The sequence below is a fragment of the Sus scrofa genome, chromosome 7 (genome assembly GCF_054392235.1).
Source record: "Sus scrofa isolate SSC_HxYL_T2T_F1_AM1 chromosome 7, Sscrofa_HxYL_maternal_Yorkshire_Landrace_v2.0, whole genome shotgun sequence".
NCBI classification, from domain to species: Eukaryota; Metazoa; Chordata; class Mammalia; order Artiodactyla; family Suidae; genus Sus; species Sus scrofa.
The window spans coordinates 24,782,419-24,797,563 of record NC_139389.1 but is presented as its reverse complement, the minus strand read 5'-3'; the positions used below and the strand labels follow the sequence as shown (position 1 = coordinate 24,797,563).

Here is a 15,145-nt window from a genome sequence, read left to right as displayed (position 1 = left end):
TTCCAGTTATAAGTGATATCATATGGTATTTGTCTTTGTCTTTCTGGCTCATTTCACTCAGGATGAGATTCTCTAGTTCCATCCATGTTGCTGCAAATGGCATTATGTCATTCTTTTTTATGGCTGAGTAGTATTCCATTGTGTATAGATACCACATCTTCCGAATCCAATCCTCTGTCGATGGACATTTGGGTTGTTTCCATGTCCTGGCTATTATGAATAGTGCTGCAATGAACATGCGGGTGCATGTGTCTCTTTTAAGTAGAGTTTTGTCCGGATAGATGCCCAAGAGTGGGATTGCGGGGTCATGTGGAAGTTCTATGTATAGATTTCTAAGGTATCTCCAAACTGTTCTCCATAGTGGCTGTACCAGTTTACATTCCCACCAACAGTGCAGGAGGGTTCCCTTTTCTCCACAGCCCCTCCAGCACTTGTTATTTCTGGATTTATTAATGATGGCCATTCTGACGGGTGTGAGGTGATATCTCATGGTAGTTTTGATTTGCATTTCTCTTATGCAAGTGGATATTCTCAGCGAATATCCATCACACTTGTAAAGTGGAACAATACACATCATATGATACTAGTAGTTTACTTTAGGGAAAAGATAGTGAGATTATGGGCCATGGAAAGAGGATGTTTAAAGGGAGACATATCTATTTGTACCTGTTATTCAGTACATTTGAATTTGCTTTTCGAATAATGCACTCATGGATTGTATGTGTAACTTTTAAATCTTAATGTTCGTATACAAATCGGACTATTATTATGTGGGATGTTATGGGTTTGTGTGTGTGAGAAAGAGAGAGAAGCTATCAGTCTTCATATCATAAAATCATTAAATTTTTTTTAATATTTATTTATTTTGTCTTTTTATTTTAGGGCCGCACCCACGGCATATGGAGATTCCTAGGCTAGGGGTCGAATCAGAGCTGTAGCTGATGGCCTATGCCACAACTCACAGCAACGCCAGATTCTTAACCCACTGAGCGAGGCCAGGGATTGAACCTGCATCCTCATGGATGCTAGGCAGATTCGTTTCTGCTGAGCCAGGACGGGAACTCTGAAAATCATTAAATATTTTAAAGGATTTTTAATGTCATTTTATTCCTCCTCCCAGAAAGACCACTTCCGGTTTTTTCTTCTCTTCAACTTATTTTTGTGTCCCTTTATTTATTAGGTACAGCCAGAAATATTATATCTTATTGGAGATATTCTACAAGGTGAACAAAATAAGATATGCAAGAAATTCACGTGAATGTCTCCACATCCTTTTACTCAAACTAGCTTTGGTCTAAATGAACCCTATTTAAAATTACTGTCCAACAATGATCAGAAACAGACATAAAGAATCCCATATACAATCGCCTCAAAAAGAATAAAATACCTAGAAATGAAGAAAGACCAGTCCACTGAAAACTATAAGACACTGACAAAAGAAACTAAAGAACACACAAATAAATGAAAATATATTCCACTCTCATGAGCTGCAAGAATTAAATATCAATATTACCCAAAGCAATTACAGATTCAATGAAATCCCTATCAAATTCCAATGGCATTTTTCACAGAACTAGAATGAGTAATTTTAAATCTTTGTATGAAACACAAAATATCCTGAATAGCCAAATGAATCTTAAGGGCAAAGCCAGAGGCATCATGCTCCCTGATTTTAATCAATACTACAAAGCAGTCGTAAACAAAACACTATGATACTGGCATAAAAACAGACACATAGGAGTTCCCATTGTGGATCAACAGTAACAAGTCTGACTTAGTATCCATGAGGATGTGGGTTCAATCCCTGGCCTCACTCAGGGGCATTGCCGTGAGCTGTGGTATAGGTCGCAGACACAGCTCAGATCCAGCAGTGCTACGGCTGTGGCATAAGCCAGCAGTTGCAGCTCCGATTCAACCCCTAGCCTGGGAACTTCCATATGCCATAGGTGTGGCCCTAAAAACAAACAAGCAAAAACAGACACATAGATCCATGTAACAAAACAGAGAACCCTGGAGTTCCCTTGTGAGGTGGCAGGTTAAGGATCTGGCATTGTCACTGCAGTGGTTCAGGTCACTTCTGTGGTACAGGTTTGATGTGATACAGTCACTATTGCAGATCTGAAAAACTGCTAAGAAAATAAGTCTTAAAGATCTCTGCACAAAGAAAAAATTGTAACTTTGTATAGCGACTGATGGTTAATTTACTGTGATCATTTAGCAATGTATATGAAGGTCAAAGCATTACACTCTACACCTGAAAAATAATGTATTGTTGGATGTCAATGATGCTTCAATTTAAAAAAGCATTGCCAATAAAAGAAACATTACAAAGATAATAAGTGAATAAAATAATCAAGTAAAATTAGTTTCCAGTGTTTTGAGAAATCAAATGAGTTTATTCTAAAACATATCTAACAACCTCAATTCAGTAGATAACTAATTGTACACCAGAAGCATTTCCATGGAGAACTCTGTCCCAAAGGAATTTGTCTGCTAACTCATCTGGGATAAGCATTAACGGGCTGTCTGAAAATAATGCCCAAGAGTCTCCGGGATATAATAGACTGCACACATGCAAAGCACTCTTGATATTACCTACTGCCGTCTTCCTAATATGGGCTTTCTTCTTTGGGGCAGCATTGTGTCGAATGGAATACACACTTCTGAATATCATTCTTAAATATTCATCTGTGTACTACAGATTTCTCTGTCCTAGGCCAGTTGGAAAAATTCAAATGTGTTCCTTTATAATTCCTTTTGCTTAAACTATAGTTATCAACATAAGGTAAGTAAAAAGATACTTGCTTTAAAAACTACCCTTTCTTAGGAGTTCCCGTCGTGACGCAGTGGTTAACGAATCCAACTAGGAACCATGAGGTTGTGGGTTCGGTCCCTGCCCTTGCTCAGTGGGTTAACGATCCGGCGTTGCCACGATGTGTGGTGTAGGTTGCAGACGCGGCTCAGATCCCACGTTGCTGCGACTCTGGTGTAGGCCGGCAGCTACAGCTCCGATTCGACCCCTAGCCTGGGAACCTCCATATGCCGCAGGAGCGGCCAAAGAAATAGCAAAAAGACAAAAAAAAAAAAAAAAAAAAAAAAAAAAAAAAAAAAAAAAAAAAAAAACCTTCTTAGGGAAGGTTGGAATGTGTGTACATCAGAGTACCAAATATACATAGGGAAACCAGACAGCATTTCATTTCTGGAAGTCTTCTCTAAACTTTGGAAATAACTAGTTTGCTGCCTGTAGAAAGCAATGGATTTTTCTTTGTAATCAGAGTCTCTCAGTCTATCACTTAAACCCATCTTAAAAGCATGTAAATTTGAATAAATACTATTCCTGACAGGTATTAAATACCTGAATGAAATGTGTAGCCTTCATCCAATCATGTCAACTTTTAAAATATGCAGTAGAAATCTGATGCATTGACCCATCCACCTGTTTTATCCAGACATTTTGAAGTCAGATAAAAACCTTTCCTTTCTTCTATAACATTTTCCTACACATAACTTAAAAGTCTCTGTCAATATAAATAATACGCTGTGTGATGAAAAATGATGTACAAAAAGATACACTAGAGAAGTTCCCTTGTGGCACAGCAGCTTCAGGATCCCACATTGCTGCAGATGTGGCAAAGGCCAAAACTGCAGTATGGGTTGAATCCCTGGCCTGGGAAGTTCCACATACCATGGGTGTGGCAAAAAAAAAAAAAAAAAAAAAAAAAAAAAAAAAAAGGATACGCTAGAATGAAAAACCTTAGTGGAGATGGAGAGACAAAGGACTTTAAACATTCACAGACAGGAGCTCCCTGGAGTCCTATCTGCTAAGAATCCAGCATTGTCACTCCTGTGGCTTAGGGCACTGCTGTGGCTCAGCTTTGATCTCTGAATGTCTGCATGCCTAGGGGCAAGGACAAAGGAAAAAAAATTCAGAGATAAAGAGGCCCTGAGGTCCTGATGGAATATTATTGGAAGTAGATCAAAAATTGGACAAAACATCATGATATCAGAGAATTGAAAGTAATGAAACACCAGGAGAATGACATGGAAAAGATCAGAGTTCGAGCATAGAATTTTAGAGCTAATGTATAGCTAATATACATCTACGGAACCTTGAAAACTGGATTTATAGTCTCACCATCTCAATACCTCATTTAAGGGATTCATGGCTTTTTGATCTTTAGATCCTCCCTAGTCATTAGCAGACAACTGGGATGAATGATGAACAGTATCTTACAATTCAGATACTAACATTTCCTTTGTCATAACGTTTGGGGATAGGTACTAGATGATTCATGGGTCTGAAAGGTTTACTGTACTGTTTGGCACACAAGGCTCATTAAGGATTAGCTGGAATTATTATTATATTATCTCACTGTGCACAACAGACCTAGGGTTATTTTGGAATCAAAATAATATCTTAGCCCAGGGGAGTTCGATGTGACACCTCACACAATGGCCTTGAGGACTCAGAGAAACAGAGTATGTGAAAACTGTGCTTTCCCAGCCTACAAATGTAATCTGCTGCCTCTAAACCATTGAGTTTCTGGTCCTCAGTGGAAATGCTTTCCACCTGTTCCAGTTCCCTGGACATAAATGTCATAATTGTAGCTACATATAAGTAAGTAAGCTGTTGATAACAGGCCAAGGCCTTACCTAAAAACAAGATAAGCCCCCGGGATAAAGAAAAACTCCTACAAGATAGATAATAAATTCTGACATGAACAATCAACGGCCTGGTTTCAACAAAGTAGTTATGCAAGAAAAGGGACATCCAACAACAAATGTTTGAGTTGGGAGAAACATATTTATAGCTAAATTCTCTCAGTTTATACTTCAGCAAGCTGTCATCTAAGGGTTTAAGTTTCTTGCTCAATTCTAAATGACCAAGATGGATTTAAATTGTAAAAGCCTTCTTAGTCCCCATGGGGATGATGTAATAATTCAACCTGCATCTGGACAAGCCTATCTAGATGATAACTAAGGGCTAGGGCTAGGTTCTCTCCACCTCCTCCTTGTGCTAGAGCTAACTCCACCCTTTCACTCTTCTTAACATTTCAGTAAGGCCTTGCAGCAGGGATCCTGAAAAAGACCTATCTGATTCCTAAGACCCAGCCACATCTATTTATCGGGCACCTGAAGGTAGGAACCAATAAACTTAGCTGGTATTTCTGCAAACCAAGGGATGAAAGAGCATTACTTTGGAGCATCTGAAACACAGTCACTTCTGCTTGGCATTCAATCCTTACCAGAGCCCAAGGACATGCTCATTGTCATCTTTATCACACAGAGTAGTAGATTCCATTTCAGAAAGGTTCGGTTACTTGCTTAAGGTAGCTGTCTTTATGCTGTAGGGTCATGAGGAGAAATTAAGTCCCCTGGTGTCACATCTTTTAATTATCCTCCCCCAACCCCACCCAAGTGACTGCACCCAATCTTCTATGAATGGATGCTTAATTGTATGCATATACTCCCACTATACACAATTGTGTTTGTCATTTCTCAAAATCTTTCTACACTTCCTGCCACTGCTCCGATACAGGGGAAGCAAACTGCAGATAATGGAACGAATTAACAAAAGCCATCCAGAAGAGTTTATTCTACTAGGCTTTCCGGATCATCCCTGGCTGGAGCTTCCTCTGTTCATTATTCTGCTTCTAACATACCCCATGGCCATGGTGGGAAACATAGCCATCATTCTGGTGTCCACCTTAGACTCCCGTCTGCACAGCCCCATGTATTTCTTCCTCACCAACCTCTCCTTTCTGGACATGTGCTACACCACAAGCATTGTCCCTCAGATACTCTTTCACCTGGGACGATCGAAGAAGACAATCAGCTATCTGGGCTGTGCCGTTCAGCTTTATTTCTTCCACATAATGGGAGGCACAGAATGTCTGCTTTTGGCTATTATGTCTTTTGATCGCTACGTGGCCATCTGCAAGCCTCTGCACTACACCCTCATCATGAATCGGTGCACCTGTATCCTACTGGTGGCCACTGTGTGGCTGGGTGGAATGACCTACGCTGTCTCAGAGGCCACTGTCACATTACACTTACCACTGTGTGGTCACAACACACTGGATCACTTGGTATGTGAGGTTCCCGTTCTGATAAAGGCGGCCTGTGGTGAGAAGGGCTCCAATGAGCTCACACTCTCTGTGGTTTGCATTTTCATGTTAGCTGTGCCACTATGCTTCATTCTTGCTTCCTATGCTTCTATCGGACATGCTGTATTTAAGATTAAATCTTCGGAGGGAAGAAAAAAAGCCTTTGGCACATGTTCCTCCCATCTCATTGTAGTTTTCTTCTTTTATGGTCCAGGCATTAGCATGTACCTTCAGCCCCCTTCCTCCATCTCTAGGGACCTGCCCAAGTTCATGGCTCTCTTCTATGGAGTGGTGACTCCTACACTCAACCCTTTCATCTACACTCTGAGGAACAAGGATGTAAAGGGTGCCTGGGGCAACCTGGTGAGGAGCGTTTTCACTTCCAATTGATAGTTCGCAGACATCAAATGACATTCTTTAACAAGTGAGTAGGTATATAGGAGTTTCTCTGACAAATCATTCTTGTCTCATACTTCCCCAGATCATGGCACAGGGTCTTCTTGCAAACTATGTCCTACTTTTCAGGTTCTTTCTAATGCTCTTAGACCAAGGGGACACTTGGCTAATAATGCACCCATAAGGGCTCTGTTTGTGGAAATGTATTAAAAAGAGTTCTATTCTGGTGGCACACACTAAAATTCTAATGGTGTTAAGAAGTGAATAAAGTAATAATATAAACCCTTTCATTCAAGCTAGTCACCACGGCAACTATTCATCAGTGGATTTCCTATGACAGTGTCCCTTAAGAAATATTCCACCACTTTCTGTTAGATTGGCCATGTCTACGTGGGCAGCATACTGCCACTGGGCATTCCAAGTGAGACACTCTACACATTAGACCACTGGGCATCTATCCAGGGAAAACCATGACTCAAAAAGACACATGTCCTCCAGTGTCCATTGCAGCACTATTGTCAATAGCCAAGACACAGAAACAACCTAAATGCCCATTGACAGAGGAGTGGATCCAGAAGATGTGGTACATATACACAATGGAATATTACTCGGCCATTAAGGAACGAAATACTGGCATTTTTATCAGCATGGATGGACCTAGAAATTATCATGCTAATTGAAGTCAGTCAGACAATCAGACACCAACATCAAATGCTTTCACTGACATGTGGAATCTGAAAAAAGGACACAGTGAACTTCTTTGCAGAGCAGATACTGACTCGCAGACTTTGAAAAACGTATGGTTTCCAAAGGAGACAGTTCGGGGGGTGGGAGGATGCACTGGGGTCACAGGATGGAAATCCTATAAAAATGGATTGGGATGATCATTGTACAACAATAAATGTAATCAATTCAAATAAATAAATAAATAAATAAACCTTAGACCAACCAGGAGTCTCATGAGACAATCAGCCTCAACTTATGGAGACGCTACTGCTTCCTTAAAAACTCATTGTGGGTCTTGTTTAACAAAAAAAGTATACAGGGTTTGAATATTTACCTAAAAACCTTAAAATGTATTCTTAAATATTAAAATAAATTAAATAGGTGGACAAAATATGTGCATAAGTTTCTTAACATTTCTTTTAAAGAGCATAAGCATGAACCTCCTGAATCAGTAAGAGAAAATTAGTGATATAATAACGAACCACAACATGTAAACATTTGGCGCATGATGTAAACAGCTAGGAATGCCTTCTGAAACAGTGCAAGAATCATTATGAGAAAGAAACAATTGATATTTCTAGAATGGAAAGCAACTTGATTACTTCAAGCAAAACAAGTAGCTCTCTGATGCTCAGAATCTATATCATTAAAAGGGAAAGGTACCTTAGTTACAAAAATAAACTTAGTTCTAGGATTCATACTCAACCTAAAACTTCATCGAAAAATTAGTTATGTTTTTAAGCAAATAAAGGATTTTATTGTTACTTGATACTGAATTAATATGATGAGAAATCAACAGTGTTGTGTAGTGAAGACATTAACAGGTAAGAAAAACGAGAATCATTGGAACTTTTCTGGCATGCATTCTGGTATAATCAAAATCTAAGCAAACTATTGGTTGGAGAATGGCATGTTCTTCCAAACAAGAACCAACTGTGACCCGTATCTAATTTGTGTGTGTGTGTGTCTTTTTGCCATTTCTTGGGCCACTCCCACGGCATATGGAGGTTCCCAGGCTAGGGGTCGAATCGGAGCTGTAGCCACCGGCCTACACCAGAGCCACAGCAACGTGGGATCCGAGCCACGTCTGCAACCTACACCAAAGCTCATGCAACCTATCATGGATTGAATAACACAGACAGATGGCTCCAGTCTTTGTTCACGTCCCCTCATACCCATTCCTGTGCAGCATATTCCCTAAACACATGCTCAGTTATCTCTTCTGAGTGTATCTCAGCAGTGCAGGCACAGATGTATCATCAGATAATCACAGACACTAGCTCTGGCTTCCAGGCCAGATACAGGTGTTTTATGCTCTTTCATTGGCCTCAGCGTCACATACTGTATTCTTTGTTTTACAAAAGTGGGACTGGAAGGTCACTGGTATCATATGATATTATTCTATTAATTTCACAAGTACACAGGCTTACTCTCACCCCATTAATCTCTTTACTGCCCCTCTTACCTCTTTGTTTCTCAAGTGTAGATTAGAGGGTTGAGGCTAGGTGGGACAACAGTATAAAAAAGAGCAATGAACTCTCCTTGATCTTGAGAACCTCCTGATAGCTGGAGATATATAAACATTCCTGGAATGAGAAACAGGGACACAACCAGAAGATGGGTTCCACATGACCCAAAGACTTTCTGAAGTCCAGCTGTTGACTGCATCCTCAGCACAGCACGGGCAATCGCACCATAGGAGCTGAGAATGAGGATGAGAGGTATGACAACAAAAACGGAGCTCGTGACCATGAGGGCCAGCTCATTAGCTGTCTTGTATCAACACAAGACAGTCGCAGCAGTGCTGGAACTTCACAGAAGAAATGGTCCACTTGGCCATGTCCACACAGGGGTACCCAGGAGGTAAATGAGGAATGAAGTGCCGACTTGGTGAAGCCACTTACCCAAGAAGCCACAGCCAACAGATGGCAGAAACGAGGGTGCATGAGGACAGTGTAACGCAAAGGTCTACATACAGCTGCATAACGGTCATAGGACATCACCACCAGCAGCACACATCCTGTGGATCCCAGTGCAAGGGAAAAGTAAAGTTGAGTCATGCAACCTACATAAGACATGTTTTTTCCTGGGCCCCAGAGGTTGACCAGCAACTGGGGGATGAAGCTGGTAGAGATCCAGAAAAGACAGGTTTGAGAGGAAGAAGTACATGGGAGTGTGCAGATGGGAGTCCAGGTATGATATGATAATGATGAACAGGTTGCCTGTCAATGTCATCAAGTAAAACATCAAGACAACCACAAAGAGTACTACTTCCACACGAGGCCAATTGGAAAAACCTAGCAGGACAAAGTAGCCTTCAGTGGTTGCATTGAGTTTTTCCATCATCATTCACACCTTTTACCTGACAAAAGAATTACATACACTCAAGATAAATGGAAATACAACTGCCAAAGCAATTTCGAGAAAAAAGAACACAGCTATAAGTATAACCCTCTCAGATTTCAGATTATGCTACAAAGCAACGGTCATCAAAACAGCATGGTATTATCAAAAACAGACATATAGGTTCATGGAACAGAAAAGAGAGCCCAGAAATATGTAACTTCAGCATGCTACAGGCACAGCCAAAAATAAAAATAAAATATCTCCCCACAAATTACTTGTTAATTACAAAATGAAAAGTAGTAGGCTTTACCAGAGGAAATCCTGGTGGACATCACCATAGCCAAGTCATCAATATTACCGTCGCCAATGTTGAGATAAACCAACAGTATGTGACTACTGACATGTTGCTCTAAACAGGACACAATGTCACTTCAGTCATATGCCTGCCAAAAATGCACAGCCTGACTTTTAAAATGAAGAAATATGAGACAAACCCACACTGAGACAAGTTGGGCAAAAGAGCTGGCCTGCCCTCACAAAAATATCAAATTCAGAGTTCTCATTGTAGTTCAGCAGGTAACAAACCCAACAAGTATCCATGAGGATGTAGATTCAATCCCTGGCCTCACTCAGTGGGTCAAGGATTCAGCCTTGCCGTGAGCTGTGGTGTAGGTCACTGATGCAGCTCGGATCCCACATTGCTGTGACTGTGGTGTAGCCAGGCAGCTACAGCTCCGATTCAACCTCTAACCCTGGGAACTTCCATGTGCCTCAGATGTGGTCCTAAAAAAAACAAAAAACAAAACGAAACAAAAAGTACAGCTTGGGATATAGTGATCTGTTGCATGAACCATCCTTCAGCATTCTTAAAGAATTTAGAAGGGATATGAGATAAGAGACAAAAAAAATAAAACTACCAGATGTAAGTAAAGATAGGAACTTTATGGTTAAATTTATTTTTACCAGGGAGTGAGAAATAAAGACCTCATCAAAGACTGTTTTCACAGACTGTGGAATGAAATATCTCGGTTTTCAAAAATTCGACATGATGGGAGTTCCCATCGTGGCGCAGTGGTTAACGAATCCGACTAGGAACCATGAGGTTGTGGGTTTGGTCCCTGCCCTTGCTCAGTGGGTTAACGATCCGGCGTTGCCATGAGCTGTGGTGTAGGTCGCAGACGTGGCTCGGATAATGCGTTGCTGTGGCTCTGGCGTAGGCCAGTGGCTACAGCACCGATTTGACCCCTAGCCTGGGAACCTCCATATGCCACGGGAGCGGCCCAAAGAAATAGCAAAAAGACCGAAAAAAAAAAAAAAATACGACATGATGGAGGAAAGAGTGGTGATATGAGTTTCCCCTTCCCATCCCCATATCACTAATCAGCTTACGTTATTCTTATGTTCGTCCTTTAATACTCTTAAATTACCACTTGAGTAACACTCAAACAACTACAACTCCTTTCACTTCTGTCCTTTCTGTGTCTGATCATATTCCCTCTATTTGACCAATTGATGCCTCTTTATGTAGGGACCAACCTGATCTCTGGTTTTCATCTCTTTCACATCACCAACACAAAGGGATGGCTGGATGTACCATAGAGTCTAACCTACCACATCACACTAGGAAAGCAGAGTCTGAAAATTACTATGGTTATCATGCTACACAGCAGAGAATTCTGAGTCTACTAAAAGATATGGTTTTAGCTGGAAGAGCATTAGAGCATTTAGTGTCTCAGGGGATAGACCCCTTCTCCTAGAGCAAATGGAGTTTTATGGAAACAAAAGAATAATGGGACATGCTTTCCTTGACTGGAGCCATTGGGAGGGTAAATCCCAAAGTGGTAAGTAATGTCCTTCAAGGAGTTGTCCTGGTTACAACAGTTGCTGAGGAATACCTTCAACATGATACACTGTTGCCCAAAGAAAACAATGACTCTACAGACCAACCTTCACTGATGAACATGCTCATGAAGCTGTCTTTGTAGGGAAGGGAACAGGTTGTCCTAAAATTTCTTCCCCAATTCCTCATCCTGCTAAGGGCCACATTTGAGGAATAACTTGTTAGGGGTGGTGTTAAGTGAGAGAGTAGAGAAGCATGAGACATTTGAAAAGTGGGATACATTAAAAACTAAATTGTACATTTTTACTATTAATTAGAGTTCATTGTCTCTGCCTAACATCTCTAAAATTCAAGGCCACGTTTAGCCCTGCAAAATACTGAAAATAATCTCTGAATACCATTCAAACTACAACTCAGAAGGTAACCACCAAAACTCTGAAAACTTAACGTAACTATTTAAAATTTCCAAAATATTTTTATGAATGATTTCCCTTGCTGTCTTATCAAGAGTTTTGCTATAGTATATAAAAAATGAAATTAAGACTATATCCAATAATTGACTTGCTGCTGTAACAAAAAACATTACATGATGAGTTTATAAATTAATGAATATTTTTAAATTTTTATATTGTTTCTGGTTAATATAGTCCATCTATAGAAAGAAAATCTGAGTTTGAAAATTATATTTTATAATAAGATTATATTAAATTATAGTTGATTTATAATTTAGTTCCCTGTGCTACACAGTAGGACCTCATCACTTATCCACTCTAAATGTAATAGTTTGCATCTACTAATCCCAAACTCCTAGCCCATCCCCTGGGCCACCACAAGTCTGTTCTCTAAGTCTCTGAGTCTGTTTCAGTTTTTTTAATAAGTTCATTTGTGCCATACTTTAGATTGCACATATAAGTGATATCATTTTAAAAAGTATGATTTTAAGAGAGCATTTGGGTATTTTGCTTTCTGTTTAAGAGAAGTACCAGAAAACGGTCTTTATGTTTCTGTGGTCTTGACTGTTGTAAGCATTCAATAAGAAAAAGATATAAACATTTTCCACAGTGCTTAAAAAAGAAGAAAAAGAAATATATATGCTGATTTTAGGTAATTTTCAGAGTCCATATTCATTCTCAATGATATGAAACCAATGCAAAACATTTTGTCAGATTATCATAGACCATAAGGCACAAATTATGCGTGGAGGATTAAAAGGGAGAAATGACATTAATTAATCTCTGTAGGATTCTGGTAAATTGAGTATTTTATTTGAGAAGGGTGTGAATTAGAATAGATTATAAACTATTAAATTATCATGGACAGAGCTTCAAGTGGAGTAGAGTTCTAGACACTGGTATTTGTTTATTATTAAATATGATTTATTTATTTTCCCATTCTTTTCATCTTCATAAGCTATTAGGAAAAAATAAACACTTCAAGAGTGAGAACACACCAGTGACTTATAATATGATGATACCACTGAGGTTGGGGTAGAACAGGGCCTAGGTTATCAAAATGCCAGAAGAAGCTGTTCATTCTCATCTAATCGAGATAAATGTTAATACATAAGATTTGAAAGAATAGATCAAATTATAAGGATATATCAAAAATAACCCTATCATTTGTATTCTAAGGTATTGCCTGGTCATTTAGAAGCTTATTGGGTTCACAGGTTGACTAGATCCCACAAGGGCAAGTTTACAAGAATTAATCATTTGTTTAAAGTGATCTTGGTTTTCCCTGATCCAAAGATAAAAGTCAGAATGTCAGTGGCATGTAGGGAAACATCTCTTGGGTTAAATATGAGTGGAAAAATGAAAGATTTGAAACTCCCCCAATTACAGAAAGGAAAGAAGGAAAAATATTGAGCTTACTTCCCCTTGTACATACTCAGATTTTGGAAATCACTTTTGTATACCTGACAAAATAAAAAGGCATACAATGTTAGTAAGTATTCACAGTCAAGACCCATAATAATCATCCCCAAAAATGTGTGCATCTCCAATCTCATATCTGTTTAATGTCTCACAGCTAAGACTTCTACTCAAATGTGCACTTCTCCCCTAAGAGCATTTCATTTTGGAGTTGTCAATCATGTCCTTTTCACCAACACTCACTATCTTCCCAAGAGGTAAAACAAGGCTATGAGAAAAGAAAAGGAATAATATCAGATCTTTAGAAATCTGTATTTTGGTAGGTTTCTCTGACTATTCTGCTCTAGAGCTAATTCTTTTCATGACTTCCCTCACATTTTATCTGTTTCCTCTCCTGGGAAATATAAATATTTTCTTGCTTTCAACTCTAAATTTTCAGTTCCTCAAACCAATGTTGTGTCAGGGAGTCACCTTGTCATTACTAGAAGTGTGTCTTACCATAGGCTCCATTCACTCAATGTTATATAGTCGTATCTGGGGTGCAGATAAAGGTCATAACCTATCTAGGTTTGCCATCAAGCACTGGAAAAGGTGAAATGTATTCACCTGGCTGTCAAGACATATGACAAGTAAGCTGCAGTCTGGAAAACCTTGTACTAAATGGCATCATGTACTTACAAATTTGGTAATGGTCATATTGGACCCAAGGTCCAGATGCTGCACTACTGTGTAGACACTATGGCCCTTAAGGCTTTTGTCTTCACAACCCTTATCATTGGGTGTCTCATTCTCTCATCTCTCATAGGTACATTGCATGTGATAACTTGACCTTAACCTTGTTTAGCATTGGTATTACTTCTTCTTAAATGTTCAATATAGTTCTAGTGTAGATACATAAGCCTGTAGGTTTTTAACTAACTCAGGAGCTGGAGAAAAGAAAACCTTCAACATCTGTATTTCCTGATCATGTATTTCTCCTATGCTACCCCAGGTTAGGTGATGATGGGATGATGATGATGAATGATAGATAGATAGATAGATAGACAGACAGACATAGAGACAGCAATATATCAGATTATAGGTATAAATATCTCTCCAGCAAACAAAATTTTATTGCTAAAACGAGGGCAAGTTCCTTACTCTCTTCTGTGTAATTGCCACCTTCAGTGTCAATACCTTCACCAATACCTTGAGAAACAAGGATGTCTGTGAAGATAAAGCTTAAGAAGGTTGTGCCTATTTTGAGAATTATTTTTTAAGTCCATATAATATATATATACATATATATACATGTATATACATGTATATATATTCCCAGATCTAATATAATAAAGATGGTTCTGGTACTGACAAATCAAAAAGGCCCTTATTGGGGCAAGTAATGAGTTGCTTATCCCAAGGAATATACAATAGCATAGTATTCCTAAGCTGTTTGTCCCCCATGCCTTCTTCCAAGACTCTAAATCACCCATTGATCAATAAGGCCTTCTAGTTCTGGAGATTACAATGACCTGCACGTGTTACAAACTTGCCTTTACTGTACACTAGAATTTTCCACTCTCAAGACAAATTCTTTAGTTTTCCCTGGCAGCCTGGCTCCCACCCCTGGGGTTGGGGATACAACTCCACACGTCATGTCATCTACCTGCAGCTATAGCAGCCAGCTGCAAGCAAGGAGACTAATCATTGCCCAGGATGATCCAACGACAACCCAAGGAATGGAATATTTGAATCAAACACTTCAAGAAAAGAGTTATTTTGCAGATGAGATTAAGATGGCCAAATAGAAGGACTGGAGTTCAACTTCTCTCCTAAAAACAACAAAATTAAAACCAAATGCTGAACCACCTTCAACCAAA

The 15,145-nt window shown here is 39.4% G+C and overlaps 2 protein-coding genes across 2 annotated transcripts; one reads left to right on the top strand and one right to left on the bottom strand.

Moving 5' to 3' along the window:
- Positions 1-5,558: 5,558 nt before the first annotated feature.
- LOC146401393 (olfactory receptor 2B11-like) lies at positions 5,559-6,497 on the top strand. The gene has a single exon (XM_084970497.1). It carries the CDS (start codon positions 5,559-5,561, stop codon positions 6,495-6,497), a length of 939 nt encoding a protein of 312 aa, XP_084826623.1.
- A 2,208-nt stretch (positions 6,498-8,705) lies between these two features.
- LOC146401392 (olfactory receptor 2J3-like) lies at positions 8,706-9,575 on the bottom strand. Its single transcript, XM_084970496.1, has 3 exons — positions 9,335-9,575; positions 9,134-9,249; positions 8,706-9,002 (listed from the first exon to the last, which is right to left on the bottom strand). The coding sequence occupies exons 1-3, from the start codon at positions 9,573-9,575 to the stop codon at positions 8,706-8,708; spliced, it is 654 nt and encodes a 217-aa protein (XP_084826622.1).
- Between the last annotated feature and the right edge of the window lie 5,570 nt (positions 9,576-15,145).

Excerpts from the sequence above, each read along its gene's own strand:
- LOC146401393 (XM_084970497.1), top strand. The coding sequence starts at position 5,559 with ATGGAACGAATTAACAAAAGCCATCCAGAAGAGTTTATTCTACTAGGC.
- LOC146401392 (XM_084970496.1), bottom strand. The coding sequence starts at position 9,575 with ATGATGGAAAAACTCAATGCAACCACTGAAGGCTACTTTGTCCTGCTA. Across the intron at positions 9,250-9,334 it reads GCTTCATCCCCCAGTTGCTG|GATGTGTGCTGCTGGTGGTG; the intron begins GTCAACCTCTGG and ends TGGGATCCACAG. Across the intron at positions 9,003-9,133 it reads TGTTGGCTGTGGCTTCTTGG|ACAGCTAATGAGCTGGCCCT; the intron begins GTAAGTGGCTTC and ends TGTTGATACAAG.